This window comes from Leopardus geoffroyi, chromosome D4 (assembly GCF_018350155.1).
Source record: "Leopardus geoffroyi isolate Oge1 chromosome D4, O.geoffroyi_Oge1_pat1.0, whole genome shotgun sequence".
In the NCBI taxonomy this organism is placed as follows: domain Eukaryota; kingdom Metazoa; phylum Chordata; class Mammalia; order Carnivora; family Felidae; genus Leopardus; species Leopardus geoffroyi.
The window spans coordinates 58,029,481-58,055,019 of NC_059342.1; the positions used below are offsets into that span (position 1 = coordinate 58,029,481).

The following is a 25,539-nucleotide window of genomic DNA, read 5'->3' on the forward strand; positions in this document are numbered from 1 at the left end:
GGGGGGGGGGTGGCAGAGAGAGAGGGAGACACAGAATCCGAAGCAGCTCCAGGCTCTGAGCTGTCAGCACAGAGCCCTATGCGGGGCTTGAACTTAAGAACTGTGAGATCATGACCTGAGCCAAAGTCGGACGCTCAACCAACTGAGCCACCGGGCACCCCATGTCATTAAAGATACATATAGTTTTCAAGAAACCACTTTCCTGTCCTTTGCTGACCATCTCAGGAGACATTTTTGACCTCTGGTTGGTTGGGTTTTGCTTTTTTCTTTTTTTGGGCGGGGGGATGGTGGGGGGTTAAATGTAATCACCCATTATCATTTTTATGGTGTAGACAAAATCCCCTGATGTTAAATACTGAAAGAATTAAAAAAAAAAATTTTTTTTTTTCTTAACGTTTATTTATTATTGAGAGACAGAGCGTGAGCAGGGGAGGGACAGAGAGAGAGAGACACAGAATCCGAGGCAGCCCTCAGGCTCCGAGCTGTCTGCACAGAGCCGGACGCGGGGCTCGAGCTCACAAACGGGGAGATCAAGACCAGGGCTGAGGTCGCACGCTTAGCTGACTGAGCCACCCAGGCGCCCCTATATTGAAGGAATTTTAAAGAAAACTGCGGTCCTTCGCTGACAGAGGTATGTACATACAAGAGGTTGTACCAATTCTGAGGTGCCCAGAAGACCTGGGTTTCCTCTTGAGCACTCCCTTGGTGATTAATCCCTTCCCACACAGGGGCCTGTTTCCCTATGAAATTCCTAGGTGATCCCTAAGGAGTTTTTCAGTTCTAGAAATGTATGTGTAGCCCTGGTAAGACATACTCGCTGCAAAAAGGCTTTATAAAAGGAGATATCTTCGCCTTTTTATAAAAATACTGTGGGGTAGAAAAATCGGAACGAATTAAGTTTATTTAAGTAATCTCTACACCCACGGTGGGGCTCGAACTCACCACCCTGAGACCAAAAGTCACATGCTCCACGGACCGAGCCAGCCAGGCGGCCCTGAATGAATTACGTTTCAGTCAGGCGTCTCCACAGGTGAAAATAATCCAGGCTGGGTGAATGAATGAACAAATACAAAATTTTTAATAAAGCCAGTAAACAGCTCTGAAAGGATTCAGCCTTCCCAAGGAGCCTGGGAGGGAGGCAATGCAAGATTCTCGATCCCATTTTCCAAACGAGGAAACCTGGGTTCAGAAAGCGTAAGTAGCTTGCCTCTTCCGTAATCCACCGATCGTTGTCGCCCTCACTTCACCTCACCTCCGCCTTCAGCACTAGAGTCCCTCCGAGACGGTAGTCGAGGGTCAGAGCAGCCCCAAAGGCCAGGTGGGTAAGGCTGCTTCAAATCAAGCCACTTCCGCCTTCCTCAGGCCTGACTGAGCTCACTACCCTCACAGCCCGCGCTGCCCGAGTCACGAGTTTTCCTCGGAGGCCCTCCCCTCCTCCTGCTGATTGGGTGGTTCTTGAACCACTTCTGTCCTCTGATTGGTTGTTAGCCCTTCGGCTCCCACCCCAACACCGCCTAGACCAACCGGATATAGGGGCAGGGTTTCCGCTTCCGCCTTCTCCCTCCCGCTTGTCGTCGGATTGCGGTCGCCGCCACAGCTGCCGCTGCGGGGCGCGGTGTCGGTGGGTCGGTTGGCTTGTCTTTCAACGTTGGTGTCCGTGCCGTTGAACTGCCCGCCATGGCTGAACTAGATCCGTTCGGCGCCCCCGCCGGCGCCCCGGGCGGCCCCGCGCTGGGGAACGGGGTGGCCGGTGCCGGCGAAGAAGACCCGGCCGCGGCCTTCTTGGCGCAGCAGGAGAGCGAGATTGCGGGCATCGAGAACGACGAGGCCTTCGCCATCCTGGACGGCGGTGCCCCCGGGCCCCAGCCGCACGGCGAGCCGCCGGGGGGTCCGGGTGAGAGTGCGGGCGCGTTTGGGGCGGGAGGACTTGTGTAGAAACTTGGCCCAGGGTGGGTCTAAGGGCTCTGTGTAACTTGTTTTTTGCTGAACGGGGAGGAGGGTAAGGAAGAGTGCAAAGAGGAAACGAGACCCTGACCCAGTCATTGCAGAAACCTAGGTTCGGTGAGCCTACTCTGTCGTATGAGTGTGTTTAAGTGCTCCTGGACGGGATAGAGCGAGAAAGCAAAGAAAATAGAGTACTTGTCAGGCTGACGAGCCTGAAGAAGCCAGTTCAGCTCAGGAACTTTTCATTGAGCACTTGCTGTGCTTTGAGCCTGGCCTCTGAAACATAGCCGCATTGGCGCAGTTTGGCTAGACTTAAAGGCAAGTCTGAACCCAGCGCAGAACCAGTTACTGGGAAAGGAAGGCAGAAAAAATGAGCATAGTGCTGTCGTTTTGGGGATATACACCAACAGAGGTGGCAATACCGTTCAGCATTTAAGGACTTCAGGGGTGTAGAGTTGGATTATGGGGACGAAAGGAGGCGTGAGTAGGGAACTCAAGGAAGGTGGCCTAGCCCTGGAGGAAGAAACTCCAGCCAAAGAAGGATAAGAGTTTTACCATTTATCGGACGGATTACAGCCAGGATTTCTGGAGCTCTACTTCCTCTAGGAACAGCTTTGGTAAGCAGTGTTGCCTAAGCAGAATTTAAGATTAGCCTGGACTAGCCTTCCAAAAGGTGAAGAGAGAATATTGTGTGGCCTTTTCCCAGCCAGAAGTCTGGCAAAAACAAAACCAAAAAACGAGCCTTAGGATGCCAGCCCGACCTTTGAATGCCTTAGCTGTGGGTGATGTTTGGAATTATGGTGGAAGGAAGAGATGAGTGGAAGAGACCTTTCTAGTCATATGGGGAAGTAGGAAATTAGCTGGAAGAAGTAAGACCTGGGTTTTCATTTACTTAAAAAAAAAAAAAAAAAAAAAAAGAATTAAAGGAGAATAGGGCACAGTAGGGCAGATAGGAGTGCTTGTACTACAGCCTTAAAGGGCCAGGCAGATAACATAAATGAGAGAAACCTGCTGGGAATGAGACGCTAAGGAGTATTGGGGACCGAGATTTTGTTGCACTGTAGTTGTGCTCTTCATGGAAGGATTCGGACTCAGAACTCTCAAATTACTGTGCCAGCCAAGCGGAACCATCTTTGTGAGTAGGAGTGAGGAGACTGCTTGTTTACAGACTCTTGAGTTTTTATGCTGCACCATGGTACCTCCTAAGCAAATCAGCCACCCAATAAAAACTTACATGAGAACATATGATACACTTGAAATTGCAAATTACAGCAAGCAGGTGGGACTGAACTGTGAACTGGGCTGTGGCAGGAGATGAAGTTGGCCTTAAGTGAATAGGTTTTTGTGGTTGGGTGGTGTTAACATTTGCCAGAGAATCATAAATTTACTTTTTAGATCCTTAGTTTACTTCCCTCATTTAATAAAAGAAAACTTGAGTCCTACAGAGCAATGACTTGCTTAGGAAAAAAGGGCAAGTTTATTTCTGTGCCCCAAGTCCCCCTGCCCTTTGGTTGTACCATGTTCTGTTGCAGTTGTGTCAGCAGGGGTTTCATGGGATAAGAGGTGGTCATTTCTGAAAGGTACAGAAGTAGGCAGTTGTGGCTGCCTTGGGTAGGACAGAGTTCAGAGAATCAGGACCCATAGTTAGAAAACTGTCCTGATCCAAGGACAGTGTTACTCTTGCTCACGGTTGTGTCCCCAGTGCCTAGCAGGGTGTCTAGCACGTAATAGATACTCAAAGGAATGAACAAAAAATATTAGGTCTGAGAGTCCTGCATAGAAAGACAAATGTTGGTGATGGGCAGTTTGGAGAGGTAAAAGGGAGGGGATAGGTCCCCTGTGCATTAAGCTTTCAGCAAAGGGAAGGAAGGGATGGTTGCTGACTTAGTTTCTAGGAAGGACTTTGTTAGTGACCTAAGCGTTCATGGACTTGAAGCCAGTCCCCTGACAGTGCAGTTGAGATCGCTAATAGTGTAGTGGTCAGCACTTCCTTTGGGGATTAGAGAACTAGTTGGGCTCTGCTTTCTTTCCTTTCAAAGAGGCACTCTAGTGGTTAAGATTCTGTGCTGTCCTAGACTGCTTGAGCCCGAGTTTAACTTTGTGGTTTCAGGCAGCTTCCATAACCACTGCTGCCTTGTACAGATCTACAGAGTTGATAGGATTACATTAGTACCTGTAAAGCGTTAACACACTGTACTTGGTATTACTTGGTAGTAATACCACAGTTACCTGGCTGTACTCTTATTCCTTGGGAGTAGCGGGGAGAGAGAGGCATTACGAGGCTTATGGGCCTTGGGGTGTGCTGAGGAAACAGATTTTAGGAGGAAGCCCTGTATCGGATGTGTTACCGTACAGAAATATATGGGCAGGATGCTCTAACAGATTCAGGAAAGAGGAACATACTTAAACTTTCCCCAGCCTTGGGGGAAACTCCCGTGAAGGATGGGAACAGGCAAAAACCGGAGGTCCTGAGCCTTGGATGACTCCCTCAGTTGTTAGGAGGTCTGGAGAAGAGAGGTTAGTTTCAAGGGGGGGAGGGTGACCAGCTGAGTGAAGTGGCTCGCATACTGAAGAGCAAGTAGTCAGGAAAGTGGCAGCATAAGTCTAGACCTGTGGAAAAGCCTCGATCGTGAGGGCTAAGGAGGGAGGGGAGACTGCGGGTAAGGAGCTACTGAGAGATTATGGCAGTGAGGCAATATTTGTTGTTTCTGACAAGTCTATCCTTGGAGAAGGAGGGAGGGAGGCACATGAATTAAAGTTTTCTGGAGGAGGAGAGTTATTTTCTTGGTAGCAGTGGAGGAGAGAATTCAGGGAAGTCTCATGCATGATAATTAGTAGTACTGCCTACTTAATGTATGCCAGCTTCTTTGTGGTTTCACATCCATGCAGTAAGCGCAGGCTAAGTAGTGGCGTCCTATTACAGGTAAGAGCTGATCATGGGGGAAGTTGAGCAGTTTTCCTAAGGTAGCAAGCTAATACATGTCTCCACTGGAATTCAAACCGATGTGTGCCTGACCCCCAGTGGATGGGGAATGTGGGAGTCGAAGTGGGTTTGGGACAAAGTATCTTCCTTCTCTGGAAACTAATTCTGGCCTTTGTTTCTCTCTGGAGTTCCTGAGATGCCCTAGGAAGTTTCCTTCTGGAGCATCAGGTTACTTAGCTTAGTTACCCTAATAAATCAAGGCCCTAAATGTCCTCTATGCATGTTTTTGTAGCAATAGGAAATTCTTGGACTTGGGCCAGCTGAATGTCTGTACAGTAACTAACGAGCTCAGATCACTTGCCAGTGGGTTTTGAATGAGACTTCAGACCTAAAGGACAGGCAGCATGTGACTTAGGAGGAGGTATGGGATGACAGTTGCTTCTAGTTTTGTATATGGAGTAGCGATCAAAGTCTCTTCCTGTTGGGAATGGCCCTGGGTTGGAATATATTAAGGACAGTTGGTGTGTTAAATGTAATAAATTAACCAGAATTTAGGCTTAGGCCTGACCATACTAGCTATTATAAGCTCTAGGAGTCAAGATCATCTCACTCTTTCTGTCTTACAAAAACTAAATTCCAGGTGGATTAAAGAGAGGCATTTTTGTTATTTTAGTATCAGAAGAAAAGTGACTATCTCAGAGTATAAAAGTCCTTCAGCATAAAAGCAGATACAGAAATCCTAAAGGAAAAATTGATAGTGTCCGCATACAAGTTAAGTAGCTCTGGTTGTTAAATGTTATAAATCATACAAAATGACAATGGGAAAAATATTTGTAATAAGAGGACAAATAATACAAAGCGAGTATTTAGAGATCAGAAGATACAAAAATGGGCAAAATTCTCACAATTCAGTAAGGAAGAAAATCAAACGTCAGATACATGACTACCTCACAAGAAATAAGATTGACACAACAAAGCCACCTTAAGTTTTTCCCCCTGCTATCAAATTAGCCAAAATTTAAAAACCCAAAACTCAATCTTTTAGTGTCATTAAGAGTCTGAGAGATGGGGGCACCTGGTTGCTCAGTAGGTTAAGCATCTGACTCTTGATTTTGGCTCAGGTCATGATCTCAACAATTGTGAGATGAAGGGCTCTGCACTTAACACAGAGTCTGCTTGGGATATTCTCTCTCTCTCTGTGTCTCTCTCTCTCTCTCTCTCTCTCTCTCTCTCTCTCTCTCTCTCCCCCTCTCTCTCCCTCTCCCCCCTCCCCGTCCCCCCTCTCTCCTTTCCCACCCTCTCTCCCCCCTCTCTCCTTCCCCACCCTCCCCTGTCTTTCTCCTCTCTCTCCCCTCTCTCCCCACCTCCTCCTCCCCCCTCCCCCCCCCTCTCTCTCCCCACCTCCCCCACTTGTGCTTACTTGCCCACCAGCCTGCTTGTGTTAGTGCTCTCTCAAACATTAAAAGAAAAAAAAAAGTCTGAGAAATGGGGCAGTCATGTGCTGATGGTACTAATAGAAATAGACTAAAAGGGGTCAGTTGGTCAATGTTTAGTTAAAATGTATATCCTGGGGCACCTGGGTGGCTTAGTCCATTGAGCATCTGACTCTATCTCTGCTCAGGTCATGATCTCACGGTTTTGTGAGTTCAAGCCCCACATCAGGCTCTGCACTGACAGTGTGGAGCCTGCTTGGGATTCTCTCTCTGCCCCTCCCCCACTCTGCCCCTCCCCCACTCGTGTTGTCTCTTTCATTCTCAAACATTAAAAAAATAAAATGTACATCCTGTGACCAGCAATTATAAGTTTATTTATTTATTTAATATAAATATAAGTTTATTTAATATAAATATAAGCAATTATAAGTTTATTTATTTAATATAAATATAAGTTTATTTAATATAAATATAAGTTTATTTATTTATTTAAGTTTATTTATTTATTTTGAGAGAGAATCTTAAGCAGGCTTGAGCTTCTGACTCTTGATTTGGGCTCAGGTTATGATCTCAAAGAGTCATGGGATCAAGCCCTGTGTCAGTCTCTGTGCTGAGTGTGAAGCCTACTTAAGATATTCTCAGGGCGCCTGGGTGGCTCAGTTGGTTGAGTGTCTGACTTTGGCTCAGGTCATGATCTCACAGTCTGTGAGTTTGAGCCCCGCGTCGGGCTCTGTGTGCTGATAGCTTGGAGCCTGGAGCCTGCTTCGGATTCTGTGTCTCCCTCTCTCTGCCCCTTCCCTGCTCATGCTCTCTCTCTGTCTCTCAAAAATGAATAAACATTAAGAAAAAAAAATAAAGATATTCTCTCTCTCTCTTTCTCTCCTCCCCCGCCCCTCTCCCCCACTTGCACACTCCCTCTAAAAGAAAACAGGGAAAATAAATCAAGCTTTATTAAAAAATATGAGAACTATGTTGAAATAAGCAAGAACCATAACCAGCCGTTGAAACATAGATCAAAATCCATGAAGGTAGGTAAATGCTTAGATCCTGGCTGTTTGTATTCATGTATCAGATGATCTTTCCTCTGACTTCCTGGCCTGCTGAGGTATTGCACCACTTTTGAAAAGCTGATTATCTCATAAAACATGCATTTATTATTTTTTCTTACATATCTTAAAAAATCAAGAGAGAAAATACTGTCATTAATTATTTGCCCCTTCAAGAACACCTTATCTTTCAGGGGACCCTACACCTATTTTCAGGTCATTTGTGAAGGGCTGATAACATCTAGGTTTATTGTAAGGATTAAAACTTAACGTGTATAAAATGTTGGACATGGTGCCTGGCACCTTGGAAACAATAGTAGGTTCTTTCATACTAAAAAAAATGAGAATTTAAGGACATAGATGAATGAATTCCAAGAAAGCATATGTTGTAGGAGTCTGGTTTCACTGAAAGCAGTTGCCATGTGTGTGCTAAAGGGTAGAAGCCGATGGGCTGAGCGTTGAAATTATATATTTCTTCTTTCTCTCTTTTCCTTTTTTTTTTTTAAAAAGTGTCTTAGGGAGATGTGCTGGGGAAGTAATCTATAAAAGTTTTCAATACTCAAAGCCAAGAGGAGAGTAATTGGGAGAAGCAAGAGAACCAAAAGAATGGATAAAATGTTAGGGTTGGTTTGGAAAACAGGCAGTTCGAGTTGGGTTTAATTAGTTAGGAATCAAGAGCAGAGGAGTGGTTTAATGAAATCTTTGCCTGTTCTTGAGGGAAGGATGAGAGCATCCTGCCCCAGGCCTCGAGGAAAGCCCTGATGTTTCCATAGAGTGCCTTCTGAGGGCCTTGTTGACGGTGGCCCACACTAACTGCTTGCTTGGCGTTCTTTCACTGTGTGGGTTCTTGTGTCTTTTAGGTTCATCTCTTACCTTCCGTCTCTCGCCCCAGGCGACAAGATGGTCATTGTAGTTTGAAAAAATTGGATACATGATAGAAGTCCTTCATAGTAGGTAGTAGATGTAGGTCGGTCAGCAGCTACAGAGTGCAGAATGTGTAGGTGGAAGCTACGTTTTTATGTTGCCTGGATCAGGGCTTTTGAAGGAAGGCAGAGCAGCCACTCCACGGGAATGGCATTCAGTCTGTAGATTGCCTCTTAGTGACTGCTTTTGGGTCAGGGCAGGGGTTAGGATGCAGGCTGATCAGGTAACTGCATTAGTGAGATACAGAATGGAGTTTAAAAAAAAAAGTGGGACGGGGATCCCGGCAGATAGACCAGAGCACGCTGTATGTAAAGGCCATCCTTTCATAGAGGCCCAGTATTGCCAGATCGTCCGTCTGCCTGCCTTCATCCCAAAACCTGGACATCCCGGTTTGGGGAAATTTTCTTACTTAGTACTTACTTGTGTTTTAAATATGTTTAGCTTGTGGACCACTGTTTTGTTTGTTTTTAATTTTTTTAATGTCTCCTTGCTTGCTTGCTTGCGTACTTATTTATTTAGAGAGCAGTCAGCGCAGACTCCGACACGGGGCTCCACCTCACGAACCGTGAGGTCATGACCTGAGCTGAGGTCAAGAGTCTGATGCTTAACTGACTGAGCCACTAGGCACCGTTGGACCACCATTGTGTACCATATGGATTGATAGTCTCTAGGTCTTACTTGAAAAGGCATTTTTTACATTTCTCAGATGGACTTTCTCATTTCATGAGTAATTAATTGTGCCAGACTGGATGGTACACCATACTTTGAGTTTTTTGTAACTTGTGTCCTTGAAAACACTGATTTAATTTGGTATGCCCGAATCTTACTAGCCCAGGCTAATTCCAGTAGTCTGGAGGAATTAGCAAGAAGTCAGGTGTAGACCCTTGGGTCTCTATAGGCACAGGATGGAGAGTTCTTACCTCCAAGAAAGCACCTTGGTTTGAATATGAAGCTGCATGTCACTGCTGACTGGATGATTCTAGGGCCCACTTTTGCTTTGCCTTCTCCAGAACTTTCATAGACACTGTTGCTCTCTGAGATTCTTCTGCCAGGCGTCCATGTGTTCTCTTTCTAGGCCAGAAGATCAAAAGGTTTTGAACTAGGGGCTTGGTGCAGATTTTATCCACATTTTGGTGAAGTAATTTGTGTATAAGTACATCTTGATTTCATTAAACAGGAAGTCATTTGTTCTGTCTAGTGCCTAACAAGGGATAGTATTAGTATAACTTACAGTACCTGCAGCATATAGTATGGTATTATATGCCAGAGTGCTTTGGCCTAGCGTTTGACCAGCCCTGATTGATAGACTGAATTTTATGTCTTGCAGATGCTGTTGATGGAGTGATGAATGGCGAATACTACCAGGTACAGAGTACTCTGATTATGTTGAATGATAGTGGTCAAGGCTTCCTTTCCTGTGATTTGAATTCACTGATCTAGAAAGGACTCCACTCTTTGGACTTTCCTAGATGTATTAGTATTGGGTATGTTACCTGCTAGAATGGAAGGATTTGAAGAGAAGTGACATTGATAGAGCCTTCTTCTAAAATGTTACTGACCTGGCCCTAGTGTTACCGGTTTTATTCTCCAGAAATGAACCTTCGTGATGGTGATGGTAGCAGTGACTAAACACTATGTGCCATGTACTGTGTCAAGTGTTTCTACTTAATCTCTAATTTTCTCAACAACCTGGGGAACCTGTACTATTGTCCTTCCCATTTTACAGATGAATAAGCTGAGGCACAGAGAGAGAGTAGTCTAAAAGTAACAAAGCTGGTATGTGGTGGGGCCAGCATTTGAACTTTTGAGATGATATTGGGGGTGGAGGGGGGCTGGAATTTTTGGTTACTACCATTATTTTACCTCTTCCTCACTAAGCTTTCAGTTGCTAGCCCAACTTGGATCACCTTAAACACAGCGAAGTTTTAGTAGTTTATGTAATTGAAGTGTTCTCGGACTCTGGCCGCCAAGCATGCATTTTTGTGCTCTAGCTTTTTTCATGGTGGTCGAATGGTGGTCACAGGGCACATTGGGCTTCACGTGTGCATGTCCTTTTATCTAGAACAAGTGGAGGTGTCTCCTCTTCTCCCAAGCACCCAACAAGAGTTGTGTGTTTCCTTCTGAACCAAGTGGAAGTAGTCACTATAGCCTTGGGGGAATAGCATGATGCTTTGCTTATGCCTGGGTTTCTTCTGCCCATCCCTCAACCAATTAAAGAAGGATGTTGGTCTAATTGGCTTAAACCAAGGTTGGACTAATTTTTTCGTTAAGTACCAGGTCGTAAACATGTTAAGCTTTGTCACGAAGGTCTCTGTCAGACTACTCTTGCTGTGCTGTGAAAGCGTCCATAGACAGAACATAAGTGAATGGGCACGGCTGTGTTCCAGTAAAATGTAATTACAAAAACAGGCAGCTGGCACGGACTCTAGTTTCCAATCCCTGGTTTAGAGCTTAATCCTTAGAGTGAGACACAACAGCGTTCAGATTCTGGCTCTGTCCCTAACTAGCTGTGAAGTGGACATGTCAGTTCTGTGTCTCAGTTCTCCAGCTGTGAAATGGGAAGAAAAACTTTGCTTGGGGGATAAAGCTTTTATGTGCCTGACACATGGAAAGTGTTACTAAGTTTTGTTTGTTTGTTTTTTAGTTAACTAATATTTTAAGTAACTCCCCTTCCATCTTTTATGGTCTGGTTAGGTTAATTTGGAATTTACTTCCTAGTTCAACAGGTGAAAAATCTAAAAGATAAATCTCTTAAAGATTAAATTCTGTTTGAGTCTTTATCAGTGTATCAGCTGTCAGACCTTAGCCACTGTAAAAGAATCTGCCCCCCCACCCCCCACTTGTGACTCCTATTTGCTTGCCTTTTTATTCTTTTCTTTGGTGTGACTGTAGGGACTGCACGTTTTCTTTTGGACTCTTTTACCCAGAGTTCTCACATTTTGGTTAGGTGGCATTAAGTGATCTTTTTCCTACATTGTATAATGGCATTTAGAAGCCTTAGGTTCTAGGCCTTTCTGGGCTGTGTTACTTTGAAGATTCCACAGAAGTTGTGTGTCAAGTAGGGAAACAAAAACCATTAACACTGTTTCCTAGGAAGTCCATTATTACCCGCCTCCCCAATTTTCCTCTCTCCCACTCACGTCCCATTTATTAACAGGTAGGATAAAAACTACCGCCCTTGTAGATTGTAAGGATTCTGTGCAGTAATGTTGAAAGCTCCCTATTGGCACGTGAGGTTGTGTTGTTGCTTTTAAGGTAATCCTTTAACATTTTACAACAGCCTCCGTGCTGTACATAACCAGGGGTTCTGCCACGGATGAAGTGTGTTTCAGGAAGGAACGTCTGGTACTGATAGAACACAATTGTGTTTTGTGTTAAGGAGAGTAATGGTCCAACAGACAGTTACGCAGCTATTTCACAAGTGGATCGCTTGCAGTCAGAGCCTGAAAGTATCCGTAAGTGGAGAGAAGAGCAAACGGAACGCTTGGAAGCCCTTGGTAAGGAATCCCTTTATGTCTTTGGGTGTCTGTTTTCAGTGTGATAGTTGACCTTGACTCTTACCCTTTTTAACTAGAATTAGCCATAATGTCCTTGTCTCGTATTTGGGAAGATCTCTTTCTCAACCTAAATAAAGGCCCCAAGGCCACCCGCATGGAGACGCTTGATCACAGGCCATTGTGTGAGGATTAGGGCAGCTCGGAGAGTCGGAGAGTCGAGAGTCGCCACCGGCCACCGAGTGCATCCTCTCAGGAAGAGCAGAGCAGTGCTGTGGAAAGAGTCCTGAGCTTGGAGTAAAAGACTAGGTTCAAGGCCCAGGCTTAACTCTTACCAGCTCTGGGTACTTGGTTGCTCAAACCTTCCAGTGTCTGTTACTTCCTCTGTGGAATAAGATCAGTGTTACCAACCCCAAGGGTAGTCCGGGGTGGTATCTATAAGGGTGTTGTATAAACTTGTAGGTATCCTGTCCATGTGAGAGACTCCAGAGTCCATTTATCATTTGAAGGCTGAATTTAAGGTAATGCTTTAAGAGGAAAATGTCAATTGTAGGAAACATGTACAATTTTGTTTTCCTGTTCTGATAGCTCTGTGAGGTACGTTTTTACCTCTGTAGGTAGGTGAGGAATGGGAGAATCCCAGGATAAGTTCTTGAGTCACTTAGCTAAGAAGTGGTGGAGTCACAATTCAGCTCAAGTCTGCCCTGTTTCATAGTCCAGACCCATCTGTCCCTTAGTCACATTGCATTTAGTGAACACTATCCCACCAGGCAGGCCCAGCCCAAGATCAGTGCCAGCTGGCCTGGCCTTCGGTGAAGATCTGTGTATGGAGTGTCGCTTTTGGTCAGGATTGGGAGGCTTGGTATCTGTACTTGGGAGTTGCAGAGGTATGGCACAGTGTGGACATAAAGCCATGGGGCAGTCTTCTCAACTTTTCATTAAAATTTCAAACAGAATAGTTGAAAGAAGAGTAAAGTGAACTTGTGTGTACCCCCTAGATTCAGCAATTAACATTTTGTCATATTGGGTTATCTTTATATAAATGTAATGTGTGTGTGTGTGTGTGTGTGTGTGTGTGTGTTTTATACACACACATTTCTGGTCCACTTTCAGATACATCACGTATTTTATGCCTAAATATTTTATTGTGTATCTAGAAATAACAATGTTCTTCTGTGTACCCACAATGTCAGCGTTATTCTTTCTTGGGAACCACTGAATTAGTAAACACGTGAGTCCTATTCTTCGGTTGGGGTAGTTGACACCTGGAAGTAGGACCGAGTCTGTTATTTCTCCAGTCCAATTTATGTGACTTTGAGATCAAAGGACACACTTCTATTTGAACCTTTATGGCACTATCCAGTAGTAATTTCTTTGATGATGGAAATACTACGTTATCTCTGCTCTCCAGTGATGGTAGCCACTAGCGACATGTGGCTGTTAAGCATGGGAAATGTGACTCGTGTGACTGAGCAACCGAACTTTAAATTTTAACAGCCATGTGTAGCTAGTAGCTCCTGCATCGGATAAGATGAAAATTGTCCTCGTGGTGCCGGCAGCCTTGGTCCTGGCTGCTGCTTCTGAGTAAGCTGAGAGGCAAGACTTAGCTGGTATTAGTATTTTTCACGTTTCAGAACCCAACTTTATCTTTTCCCTTTCCCCAAAGTTTAGTAAAGTGTCTTCCATGGAGGGAGTACACTTTTGGTGTCCGGAAGAATTGCGTTTTCTCAGTTACCAGATTGGGCACCTTGGGAATGTTCAGTGAATTGTAGCTTTCTTAAGATGCTTTTTAAAAAAAATTTTTTTTTAATCTTTATTTATTGTTGAGAGAGAGACAGGGTGAGCAAGGGAGGAGCAGAGAGAGGGAGACACAGAATCTGAAGTAGGCTCCAGGCCCCAAGCTGTCAGCATAAAGCCCGACGCGTGGCTCGAACCCACGAACTGTGAGATCATGACCTGAGCCAAAGTCGGATGCTCAACCGACTGAGCCGCCCAGGTGGCCCCTTAGGATGTTTTTATGAAGGAAGTCAAACATGTGGCTTTGCAGCTGAATTAAATTGGTCTGTGAACCTTAGGTGTTTTTTCAGTTTTGTTTTGTTTTGTTTTCCTTGCAAGAACTGTGAGAAAGCACAGATGCTAAAAATAGAGAATCCATGTCAGTCGTTTTCAGCTTAGCTGTTGGCTGTGTCCTCAAATAATTTTCCTTTCCATGAGCAGTAATAGGGATTGCCAGAGAAGACAGCTGTCCATGTGCCCTGCTCTCTAAGGGGACTCTTCATCCTTCCCTCCCTCTTCTCCTGCCCAGATGCAGAGATTGTATTGCAGCTTAGATCTCTGCCCTGTTGTACTAAGCATTTAAAAATTCTAAATTCTTATTGCTAGTGTCCCTTCATAAATCTGTAAAAGCAAGTAGATGATTTAAAGAGGTGGTTTTATGCAGTGACTACAATCTGCAGATCACAATTTTTATTTAATTTTTCAGAGAAATAACTTCAAAAAAATCATCATTAGACTACACACAAAGGCAAATACTCTGCAGTCAAAAAGTAATGTTTTAGAAGTGATTTCACCACTCTTGAAAAGGTGACCTTCAATTTTAACCTTGGTACTCTTTGGTTTCTTGTCCACATGCACTGCCAGCTCACAGCATTTCCCGTCGCATCGTGGCGTTCTCCATTTCATTTACACAACAGGCTACAGGCTAACAGCTGCTTTAGAATCCGAAACTTTTGGAGAGTTTCTAGGTGCCAGTAGGCTATTTCTAGTAGTTACAGACACAGCCTTTTCTGTAGGTTGTTACTATAAAATGTGCTTGCAAAGGCCCCAAAAATGCTCCCAAATGCTCAGTTTCTTTCCTTCAGGGGGTGACTGGCCACCACCGCTGCTTTGTAACCTCCTCGAGGATGCTACTTACAGGTCGGGCTCTGGCTCTGTGCTGTCCAGACTCCTTTCTGGAGCACTGGTGAGCACCTTCTAGTCACATCTTGTGATTTTTTTTCTAGGCTTGCCTTCCTTTCCATCCTTCTCTTTGGAGGCAGCTTAATGAAGTAAGAACGTGTAAGCTTTAGAGGCAAATCTGGGTTTGAATCTTCGCTCTGCCACTGACTTTAACCTTTAGGAAAAGTTACTCAAGCTTTCTGAGCTATAGTTTGTCTCAGTGCTGAGCATGGGTCTAGAGTTTACCTTCTTGGGATTGTTATAAAGATTAAATGAGGGGTCCATTATAAAACACCTGCAACAGGCACCTGGGTGGCTCAGTCGCTTAAGCATCCAACTTCAGCTCAGGTCATGATCACGGTTCGTGAGTTCAAGCCCCACATTGGGCTCTTTGCTGACGGTGCAGAGCCTGCTTGGGATTCTCTCTACCTCTCTCTCTCTCTCTCTTTGCCCCTTCCCCCACTCGTGTGTGTGCACTTGTTGTCTTCTCTCTCAAAGATAAATAAACTTAAAAAAAAAATTTTTTTAAATAAAAACACCTGCCAGAGAGTATTTCCTTAAGAACATGTTTAAAAGTGAACTCTCAGAGTAACTTCAGATGTCACTGCATGTGACCTGCATTTCTGTCTCCCGCTCTCTACTGACTTGGTCTTTTTAGCTAAATGTCTTAAGTGAATACTTAGCTGAGAAACTTAATGTTTGAGAATCCAGTATGGCAAACCTGCTAAGTTTGCGTCTTCTAATTTCTAGAACCTTTTGGATAACTGTTAGTGATCCCCTACCCCACCTCAACCCCAGCAATCCTCCATTAGTTTCTTTTTTACTTCTGTCTTAGCTCTGCCACAGACTCACTCTGCAGTCCAAGCAGGAATAGCTATTTGTGGTCCCCCTCAACATTTACCATCTATACTCTACCGCCTATATTCCTGAATCTTCTCTACCTCTGGTAATTTTAACAACAGCTCCCTGCTTTATAGAGGTGCTTCTACCATTTTTAGTTAAAAGAGAGTGCCAACTTATGTTTTACAAAACCATTGGTTGTCAAACCTAGGCTGTTAAATATAGTTTGGGAGAAGATGTTGTTAGATGATGTAATATTAATTGTCCACCCTGAACTGATATTGACAGCATTATTAAAGAATGGTCCATAGTTGTTTTTTCCCTGGTTGGTGCCCCCAAAGGCTTTTTTCTATTAAGGAAGTATTCCTGGGGCGCCTGGGTGGCTCAGTCGGTTAAGCGTCCGACTTCAGCCAGGTCACGATCTCGCGGTCCGTGAGTTTGAGCCCCGTGTCGGGCTCTGTGCTGACAGCTCAGAACCTGGAGCCTGTTTCAGATTCTGTGTCTCCCCCTCTCTCTGACCCTCCCCCATTCATGCTCTGTCTCTCTCTGTCTCAAAAATAAATAAACATTAAAAAAAAAAAAAAAGTATTCCTCCCCTACCCCACCCCCAAAAGAAATCCCAAAATTAGTGAATCCACTAATGTCAGTGGATTGAGATCAAATATGAAACCCCTTGAATGGAATCCCTGAGATCAGAGACTGGATGTACAAACAGGGAAAACAGAATTTTGTCTTCCCTCCTGCCTAGTCTCCCGCCAGCACACAGCAGTTTTTTTTGTTTTTTTTTTTTTTTTATTTTTTTTTTCCAACATTTATTTATTTTTGGGACAGAGAGAGACAGAGCATGAATGGGGGAGGGGCAGAGAGAGGGAGACACAGAATCGGAAACAGGCTCCAGGCTCTGAGCCGTCAGCCCAGAGCCCGACGCGGGGCTCAAACTCACGGACCGCGAGATCGTGACCTGGCTGAAGTCAGACGCTTAACCAACTGCACCACCCAGGCGCCCCGCACGGCAGTTTTAATAAGACTAAAAAATTTATGGAGCAGACTTCGATTTGTGTTTCGCCTCATTTTATTTCTTTTCCTTCCCTTCAAAGATGCCAATTCTCGGAAGCAAGAAGCAGAATGGAAAGAAAAAGCAATAAAGGAGCTAGAAGAGTGGTATGCAAGGCAGGACGAGCAGCTACAGAAAACAAAAGCAAATAACAGGTCAGTCCCCGGTGCTGCCAGCACTGCTTGCTTTCCAGGATGGAATCAAATTCATTTCCAGTGGCCAATGTAGTTCTCACGTGCTGCCTCTTTTAGTGTAAAATGTATTTGCAGGTTTTGGAAAAAGTACTTGAAACATAAAGGTTGCAGGTCTCTCGGGTCTTATGAGCTTAATCCAGCCTGTCCTTTAGCCATCCCAGTTGTAGTGGATTTAGCTCTTCTAAGAGTTTGGTTAATATGTGTTGGCTTGTATCGGTATGAAGCAGCAAAAGGGAAAGTTATGTCATGGATTAAGTCCACATGCAGAAACGTAACCCTGAAATGAAGGGCTGCGTTATGAATATACCAGGATCTCAGTACTTTGGGGATTATAGACTTGGTCATGTTGCAGCCCCTAAATACAGCCTTGCTCTCTGAAAGCTGCTAGGCAGAGGGGCCCGCTAGCAGGGAAATGTGCTTTGTAATTCAGTAGCCAGGGATGTTCCGACACGGTGACTTGAGAACGAAGGGTCCTCTGCGTACATCTGAGAAAATTGACCTAAGATTGACCTTTTGAAAGTGCTCTTTATGATGTACTCCCTAAAGTTGAGGGAGAAACTAAGCGCCTCCTCCTCTCCCCGCCGAGCAGGAGCTGTGGTCTCCATGCTCAGTCTGCTTGGAAGTAGCTCAGAGAGGTGGAGGCAGCACTGCTGGCCTTGATGTAGGCCAGTGGCTCACCTTCCTGCTGCATTCCTGAGCCCAGCTCTCACACGGTCGCTTCACTACCTCAGTGGAAAGATAGGCTAGACTGAGCCTGGGGATAGTTGTAATTTTCAGGGTAAGGCGCCTTCTTAGGTTCCTGCCTCAGAGGCAGAAGTTGGTTTAAGTGCTTTGGTCTCTGGCAGCTTCTTGCTGGAAATCTGCCAGAAAAGAGGGAGCAGACCGCTTTCCCAGCGAGCCTGTGCCATCGTGGGGCACCTACAGCAGAACAGATGGACCATTGTGTGCGGTAGGCTTCGGCTACCTTTCTCTTGTTGGCCATAGTTGGTTCTGTTGGCTGCGTCTTAAATGCCAAATGGGAGCCTAGTCCTGGCCCCCTTCCTGTGGGGAGGTATTTTCTAGGAATGCTTCTCAGGTTCCAGTGAAGTTCTAATACGGTGGGGACTGCCCTCTGGTCTTCACATTGAGTTGCTCAGGGTAGCATTAACTACCAGGGCTTCTCCTGAGCTTGTGGTCATTTTGAAGTGCTGACAGGTCCAGGCTGCTTTATTCTGTGCTCATTCCAGATGATTTACCACAGATACAAGTTCACATCTCTAAAGGGAGAGGAGCGAGTTCTTTGTGCAAGTACCGTGTGAGGCCCCATTTATTCTAGCAAGTTGCCCGGGAGTCCGTCTGCCCTGAAGTAGGCTGACCCTCCCTGTTCAGGGTCCCTGATGTGTAAACAAGTTGACATACAGATTCTCAGACTTAAAAAATTATTATGGTGGGAATAGGCTTCTAATTGCGGAAATTTTTTCAGGCCAGTTTTGCTAAACTGTAGCCCTTCTGGAAGAAAGGGGTTGTCTGTATACAGTATCAGTCATCCTTGGAGTAAGCACTCCTGTTTTCAGGAGCTCAGTCTCTAAGGTTTAGTCCCTCCAGGCATCGGTTTAGGGCTTTGGTACCTTTCTTAGAATCGTAGAATATCGGGTTGGATGATGTCATAGGTGAACTTCCCAAGTTCCAGAGAGGGGAAAAGACTTAAACTTGCCACTCATGGAGAATGTGTAGCTGTTTCAAAACCAGGTCACGAAGCACAGGGCAGACTCTGAGTGTGTAAAACTGGAGGCACATGAGCCATTGTCACCAGGGTTCCAGGATAGAAGGGGTGGTTTTTACATTTTACTCCAGTTAGTTTTCATGGACTAGCATGGGAGCCGTTTAGAGCCACCGTGGGGAACTTCTTCCAATGGCACACACCCCCTCCTCGAGATCGTGACATTGTTGACCACTCCCCCTCCGTGTTTGATTCTCTAAACAGCATCCTGTGGGACTAAGTCCCATTTATATATGTAAAGGAACTCTGTTCGTAGGTAAAGAGTGAGTATTTTGAGAAAATGAAGTGTTCGTTTCAAGCATGTGCCCTTCTCTCTGGGTGACTTTTGTAGCAGCTGGATTTTTAAGGGGGAACACAAAGATAGGTGAGTAGTTTGAAAGAAGAGATGCAGTGGGTAGCAAGGGCCTATATTTGAGTGTATCGTCAGGCCTCCTGACTTCTAGGTGCCCAGGCGTGGTGCTGGGCAGATGACAGCAGATCTTGTCTTCACTGCATCTGTAGACTGGTGTCAGTCCTCAGATTGCATCTCCCTGCTTTTATCCCAACTCAGGGTGCAGATGCCACTGCACAAGAGCCATCAATTATTAGTGACAGCCTGTGGAAACAAATTCCTCCTCCACGGGAGCCAGTCAGGACAGTGTGTACTCCAGACCAGCCGCAGACCATGTTCCCTTCCAAACTGACAGAAACATTTCCCCTTTTACAGGGGTCTCTGGTGCTAACTTTTCCCCTCTTTCAAGACTTCTAAAAGTTGGCAGACACTTTTCCCATGCCCCGTTGGGGCTATTGATGTGGGTCACCTCTTGAGCACCCTGTGGTCAGGCCCAAAGGCATTCCTCCTCCCTCCCCCCGCCCCCTTTCCCACAGGCTTCCATGAGGATTGCTGCTTTCAGGCCCTTCTGTCTGGTGGGTGAAGAACAAACAGGCCACTTAGATGATGATTTTCCATTTGTCCTGCTTGTCTGTAACCCGACCCGGATGGGGCTCTGCTGTCACTAACAAGCTCTTTAGTCTTGGGGCTAACTGCAAAGGAACAGAAGCCTGGCATTCAGGCTTTTGTTGTCTTAGTGATGCCTCCACTGGAGTCACTAAACCTTTATTTTTTTCCAGTAGGAGCAAGCACAAACTGAAGTTGATTAGGTTTAGCCCTTTGTGTAAACTAAAAGGATTATGGGCTTACAAGCTGTCTGGCCTTTCCTTTCCCACCCACTCATTCTGCCCACAAACAACTCTGTTTTCCTGCTGACTCACTGAGAGTTACAATCAAATTTCCACAAAACACCTCCTGTGTATAAACCAAAATGGGAAAGAAGGCAGGCTGTGGGTGAGTCTAAAAATAAACTGAAATAAAATTACTAGAATTTCCCTCTAAATAAATAAGTGACCCTAGGTTAATAAACAGGCATGATTTTCCTTCAAAATGCCCCTCCCGCTCCTGTGCCCCAAAACCAGCCTGGCAAAGGACAGGGTAAGATTTCCGCAGGGAGGTTCCCTGCCCACCCACAATAGATGGGGTGGGCTGGCTGGGCCCAGGGATTCAGCCTGGGGCAACAAAGTCTAAATAAGCCGGCCTGTCTGTGGGGGTGTAAACTCCTCCACCCAGCGTGCCCCCCTTCCCTTTCTGTCCCATAGAGCCCTGCCACTTTGATCCATTCCTGGTGTGAGAGGGGAAGTGAACTTGGGGTTTCTGGACTGTACCTTGTGGTGGCAGTCCAGTCTGGCTGGACTGAGCGGCCGAACCAGCTTATTCGGGGACACACAGGAAGACGGTGCCAGAGCCAGGACCCTGGGCTGCAGTCCTTTCCGCCAGACCACTTGTGTCGGCAACTTTTTCCTCATCTGTTCCCAGAATACTGAAAACTGATCCCATTGAGCCAGGGTGGTTCAGAAGCAGTAGTTGGATAGTGGCTTTGGGGCCTAGCGTGTTTGGTGTCGGGCAGCGTTCGTGCCTAGCGAGACTCCCTGAGGCTGACGGGAAGGCGGCGTGGCTCCCTGGTCATCCGCCAGCGGGGAAGAAGCCTTACTGTACAGTGCAGAGAGCCAGGCCGGCCTGCTTCCGAGTTCTGCTGCCTGGGGTTGAGCAGGTTGCTTCATCTCTAGGCCTCCTGTTACCTGATCTGTAAAGTGTTGGTGAGACCACGTCCTAGTGTTCTCCTAGGTCGTTGGGGTTGAGGATTGGATCGGATGGATTCGGAGTCTCTAAAAGGGCTTACCTGGAAGCGGGCGCTGAGAAAGGCTCGCTGTTGTCAGGAGAAGGTGGGGAAGGAGTTGGCAGGGCTCCCTTGGGAGAACCCGCCCCTGGGGAAGGCCAGTGGAGAACCTTGCCTGCTGGTCTCCAGCACTTGAAGCCTTGCTGGGTGAGGACGGAGCCTTGGGAGCAGCGCCCTGGAGCACAGTCATGCCTCTACTGTGGATTTGAGATGTTTCTGCTTCTCAATGTTCTCTCTTTTTTCCTGCCTGCTTGCCTGCCTTTTGGACCTCTTGCTGTCTAGGGTGGCAGATGAAGCTTTCTACAAACAACCCTTCGCTGACGTGATTGGTTATGTGTATGTTGCAAAACTAATTCCTTTTCTTGTTTTGATTCTACTTTTTGTTTAGAGTTAATGTTCCTGTTATGTCACAAGTTGCTTTGCTTTCTGAATTATTTCAGATTGGTACTCTGGGGATTGCCTAAGAGTTATAAGGTTGGGGGTATGACCCATCGATTTGTCTTGCAGAATCGTGACTCCCTTTAACTCCGATAGCCCTTTTGCACATCCAGGGTTTTGGAGAGAAGGAAGCAGATTCCCTTTTAAAATGTGGGTCATTTGTGACCTTGTCTGGGAAGGCTGTGGGACGGGGGTGGGCTCTAACTTCTTGCTACCTACCTGCCCTAGGTGGGGACGGGACGTGTCCCCACCTGGAACAGGTGGAAGCTCTGTGGTTGGGAGCTATTGGGGGGGGGGGGGCGGGGAGGGAGGCAGGATTTCCTACATTTAATTCTATAGAACGACATGTGGGGTTGGTTGCTTCTCCCTTGGGGCAGCAGAGTCCAGAGCAGAGGAGATTGTCTCATTGGGTAAGGGGGGAGCTCTGTAATTGTTTCTCTATGGTTTTATATGTTGGAAATTGTTTAGTGGCCACCTTCTGATGCCCTATCCCCCTAGTGTGGCACAAAGAGGCCCCAAGCTTTTTAAGGTCCAGATAGCCAAAGCTGTCTGGTGTGGGCCACTGTGGTTTCTTCCTCCAAAGAAAACTACATCTTCTCTGGAAAAGTACTTAAGGATTCTTGTTTTCAGAGCAGTATTGCTGTTTCCTTAAGAATTAGGACTAGCTTTTGATACAAGGGAGATGAGGGTAGAAGGGTGGACAATAGGCTCATGGCTGTAGAGCCTCTTAGGGCCTGTGACCTTTACACGTTCATCCCTTTAGAATACAGAGCGGGGTTCCCTGGGTCCCCAGATGCATTTGCAATGAGATTTGTGAAATGCTGGACTTACAGGTGGTGTTGGATTGATTTTTTGCACATTCTCTCTGGAGTAGAAATGGAGACTGGAAAGGTCGAGTCTGGGTTTGCTGGGCAGCAGGGTGGCCCAGCAAAGCCAGCTGCACGTTCCCAAGTGTAGCTAGAGTGGCAAGGGCATGTCTAGCTTACTGACCATCTGCATTGAGCTCATTCTCATTTTCTATATCTGACCTAAAGTTTCTCTCCTTGTTTCTTTTCTTCTCTTCACCTTTAAGCACAAACATAAACCATCCTTGCTACAGCCTAGAACAGTTAAGTAAACCTTTCTCACTGCCCCTAACTGTGTGTGCCATGAAGTCGCAGTGTTGTAGTGGCTCTGGGCTTCAGCAGTGTCTGCCACGGCCATCCCTGTGAGAGTGCCACCCCCCCCACCGTCCCCACAGACCAGTCATCTCCATTGCTTTTGCTTTGCCCGTGATGCTTGTCGGAGTAGATGAATATAGTGTGTCTTCCCTCCTCCTTCCGCTGTCCTTTCAGGCTGTAGCTCCCACCAGTTCCCAACTGGGGGGTGGGCTGACCTTGACGTGAAAGATCGTTGGAGCAGCATCCTAGCAAAAAGCAACTGACATTGATTGGCTGTTCAGCCATCAGATGCCCACCCCTTCCAGAGAGTGCCCTGAGTGGCCCAAGGCACCCGGCTGGAGGGAAAATGGCCAACTTTGAGCTGAACTGGACAATGTCCTAACAAACCCCCTTCCAGAATGGCTTTAAGTCTCTAGTGCCTGCTCGCATGGGAGCTTTGTCTTGAATTCCTTTTGATCTGCCCTGTTTCTCTCCGGTCTTAGGGATAAATCCAGAGGCTATCGTGCAATGACCGGTGGGCTTTTTAGAAGTCTCTGAATTTACTTGAAACTCAATAGAGCCCAACATAAACCACTGTTCACATTCTTGACCAGCCTGCTGCTTTGCTCCTGTTAATGAAGGCAGTGCATAGCTGGCCAAGGACTTGCTTGTTTAATGCTCTGTGTCAACAGAGACAGAGAGAGAGTGAGCCCTGCACCAAACACCTGTATTCCAACATTTTACACAGCAGTCCGGGCCCCTGTGCCTGGGAGAACTGGCCACGTGTCTGCTCCTGAATCTGACCTGAGCCAGGCAGGGGCTGTTACTCTTTGGAAAAGCAGATGCCATTCAGTCAGGCATGAAGAGGCAGCCACCAGGTAGCTCACAAGGGGTTCTACATTAAACCAACATATTTCATTGTTGCTTCCAGGGCAGCAGAAGAAGCCTTTGTAAACGACATAGACGAGTCGTCCCCAGGCACTGAGTGGGAACGGGTGGCCCGGCTGTGTGACTTTAACCCCAAGTCCAGCAAGCAGGCCAAAGACGTCTCCCGCATGCGCTCTGTCCTCATCTCCCTCAAGCAGGCCCCCCTGGTGCACTGAAGAGCCACCCTGTGGAAACACTACATCTGCAATATCTTAATCCTACTCAGTGAAGCTGTTCACAGTAATTGGATTAATTATGTTGAGTTCTTTTGGACCAAACCTTTTTGTCTTTAGAGTTGATCATTGTTTGTGATTGCATGTTTCCCTCAACTGTGTTCTCCCTGGCATTCAGAGAGGAGGGGGAGGAAGCCTCCCAAAGGTAGCCTCAACCTCTACTTTTGTGCATTATTCTGAGAATAAATTTGTTTCAGAAACAACCATGAAGTCTCATTATTGACCTCAAGATACACTGCACGTTGGAGTAAGATTGGAAAGGATGATGGATTTCCTTTTATCATTTCTAGCACTGAGGAGGCACAGCCACGGAGTGTCCACCCCCGCTCTGAACTGAAAGAGCTCCAAGTTACTGCCATCTGTATGTAGTAGGATGCTGTGGAAGTTTCTGTTTGAAAAAAGGGAGTCCCGTGGCTGAAAATTAACCTCCCATTGCTCCCCAGAGAGCTGTGAATCCCCTTACCAACCCAGATATTTTTCCCAGCAGCTCTTGTCACTGTCCCCTACTCTAGGGGCTTGGGTAGTATTTTTCACCAGGGGTCTCTCTCGGGTATATATTATTCCATCGGATTGACCCAGTAAACCTGAATCAGGATGGCATTACTTTGTGGCTAGCCCTGTTACTCTGAATTTCCACAGCACACATTGGGGTCTGTGCCAGCCCTAGGACTCCACTCTTGCACTTGCCAAACCCTTCATGTAGGCCTGGCTAACCAGCACACTAGGCCCGTGTGCTTAAATTAATTAAAATACATTTCCAGCCCTAGATTTCATAGGCTTAATGGCTGCCTGTGGTTAGGTAGCATCCCAGCCATCATCGCAGAAAGTTCTGGACCATACTGATCTACACGACAGGTAGCACTAAGAGACTGTGTACTCCATTCAGGCTTCAACACGTGTTATATGCCTTTCAGCCTATCACATTTTAGGTGATAGTTCAAGCAATAAAGCCAAATCAGAAATACATGCTTATAGTTACCTGATACTATTTCCAAGTTGGAGACTGCTGTAAACTCCTGTAATACCACCCAGGAGGGGTAGTAGATATTGCCAAGAAGGAAAGTTCACCATCTCTCCCATGGTAATTGTATCTGGAGGGGAGAGGAACCTTCATTACTTTTCTGCCCATGTCCCCACCTCTCTCGAAGCTGCTTAGGTTGGGCATTCCTTGATCTGGCTCACATTTCTGGCCTCTGCTCACTCCTTCTCCTTCAGCCACTTTTGATTGCAGTCAAGTAATCACTCGCTATTCAACCATTACTTCTGGACCTTGCTAATGCCATTCAAAATGTCAAAATCCATCTTAAGAACCAGCTCAAAGGTCGCCTCCAAAATGCTTTCCCTTACTCCCCTCTGTGAGCTCCCATGGCCTTCTACGTGGGGCAGCTTACCTTTTGGTATTCTCCTGGTGGCTGGTCTTGCCTCTCTCACACCAGATGGGCTTCCTGAGGGGAGATGTGGCGGTTGTAAAAGATCCATAAAGTCTGACATTCCCCAGATCAAGAGGTGACTGGTTGACACGACAAAAGGACTGCTCTGTGACTTCCAAAGCTAGATCAAAGGCAACACAGCTTACAGCTGGTCTGTTGGAACACGCAAAGCTACACAGGCTGGTAAGTCCTTGAGTCACCCTGAAGCCAATTCTGTGAGGAAGCCCAGACCAGCCCACACAGAGAGATCCTGAAACTACAAGCAGAAACGTCTGGCCAGTCCCTCGTGTTCTAACATCCCGCTAGCCCAGCTCTAGCCGCTGTAAATGCAAATACATCCGATACCTGGAATCGGAACTGCCAAGTAGAGCCTTTCCTAAATTCCTAGTCCACAGAATCCGAGAGAGAAATGATTACTGTTTGAACCTCTTAAGTTTTTAGGGTGGTTTGTGACAAAGCTGTAGTAACTTAGAATTGTTCCTGATAACCTGCATCACCCACATGGGGTTTCATAAAAAGGAGGGAGTTTGGTCCATGGACTCAGTAGAGTGTTCAACATTTAGTTTCAAACTTCTTTCTTTGGACCACTTTGCTTTTTATGTCAAATTTTAAAT

The 25,539-nt window shown here is 46.1% G+C and overlaps 1 protein-coding gene and 1 long non-coding RNA gene across 8 annotated transcripts; one reads left to right on the top strand and one right to left on the bottom strand.

Annotated features, from left to right (window-relative positions):
- Nucleotides 1-1,526: 1,526 nt before the first annotated feature.
- Nucleotides 1,527-23,699, top strand: CLTA (clathrin light chain A). 7 transcript variants are annotated; one of them, XM_045469502.1, is made up of 7 exons: nucleotides 1,541-1,894; nucleotides 9,598-9,635; nucleotides 11,650-11,767; nucleotides 16,639-16,750; nucleotides 21,041-21,094; nucleotides 22,269-22,304; nucleotides 23,267-23,699. In XM_045469502.1, exons 1-7 carry the CDS (start codon nucleotides 1,678-1,680, stop codon nucleotides 23,436-23,438), a joined length of 747 nt encoding a protein of 248 aa, XP_045325458.1. In that variant the 5' UTR covers nucleotides 1,541-1,677; the 3' UTR covers nucleotides 23,439-23,699. The 7 variants fall into 7 exon arrangements, with proteins under 7 accessions (XP_045325462.1, XP_045325465.1, XP_045325463.1 ...); XM_045469503.1 differs by lacking the exon at nucleotides 22,269-22,304; XM_045469505.1 differs by lacking the exon at nucleotides 21,041-21,094.
- On the bottom strand, nucleotides 22,210-25,056 carry LOC123593529. Its single transcript, XR_006710363.1, has 3 exons — nucleotides 24,887-25,056; nucleotides 24,475-24,586; nucleotides 22,210-22,601 (listed from the first exon to the last, which is right to left on the bottom strand). It is a non-coding gene; the product is annotated as an uncharacterized LOC123593529 (long non-coding RNA).
- Between the last annotated feature and the right edge of the window lie 483 nt (nucleotides 25,057-25,539).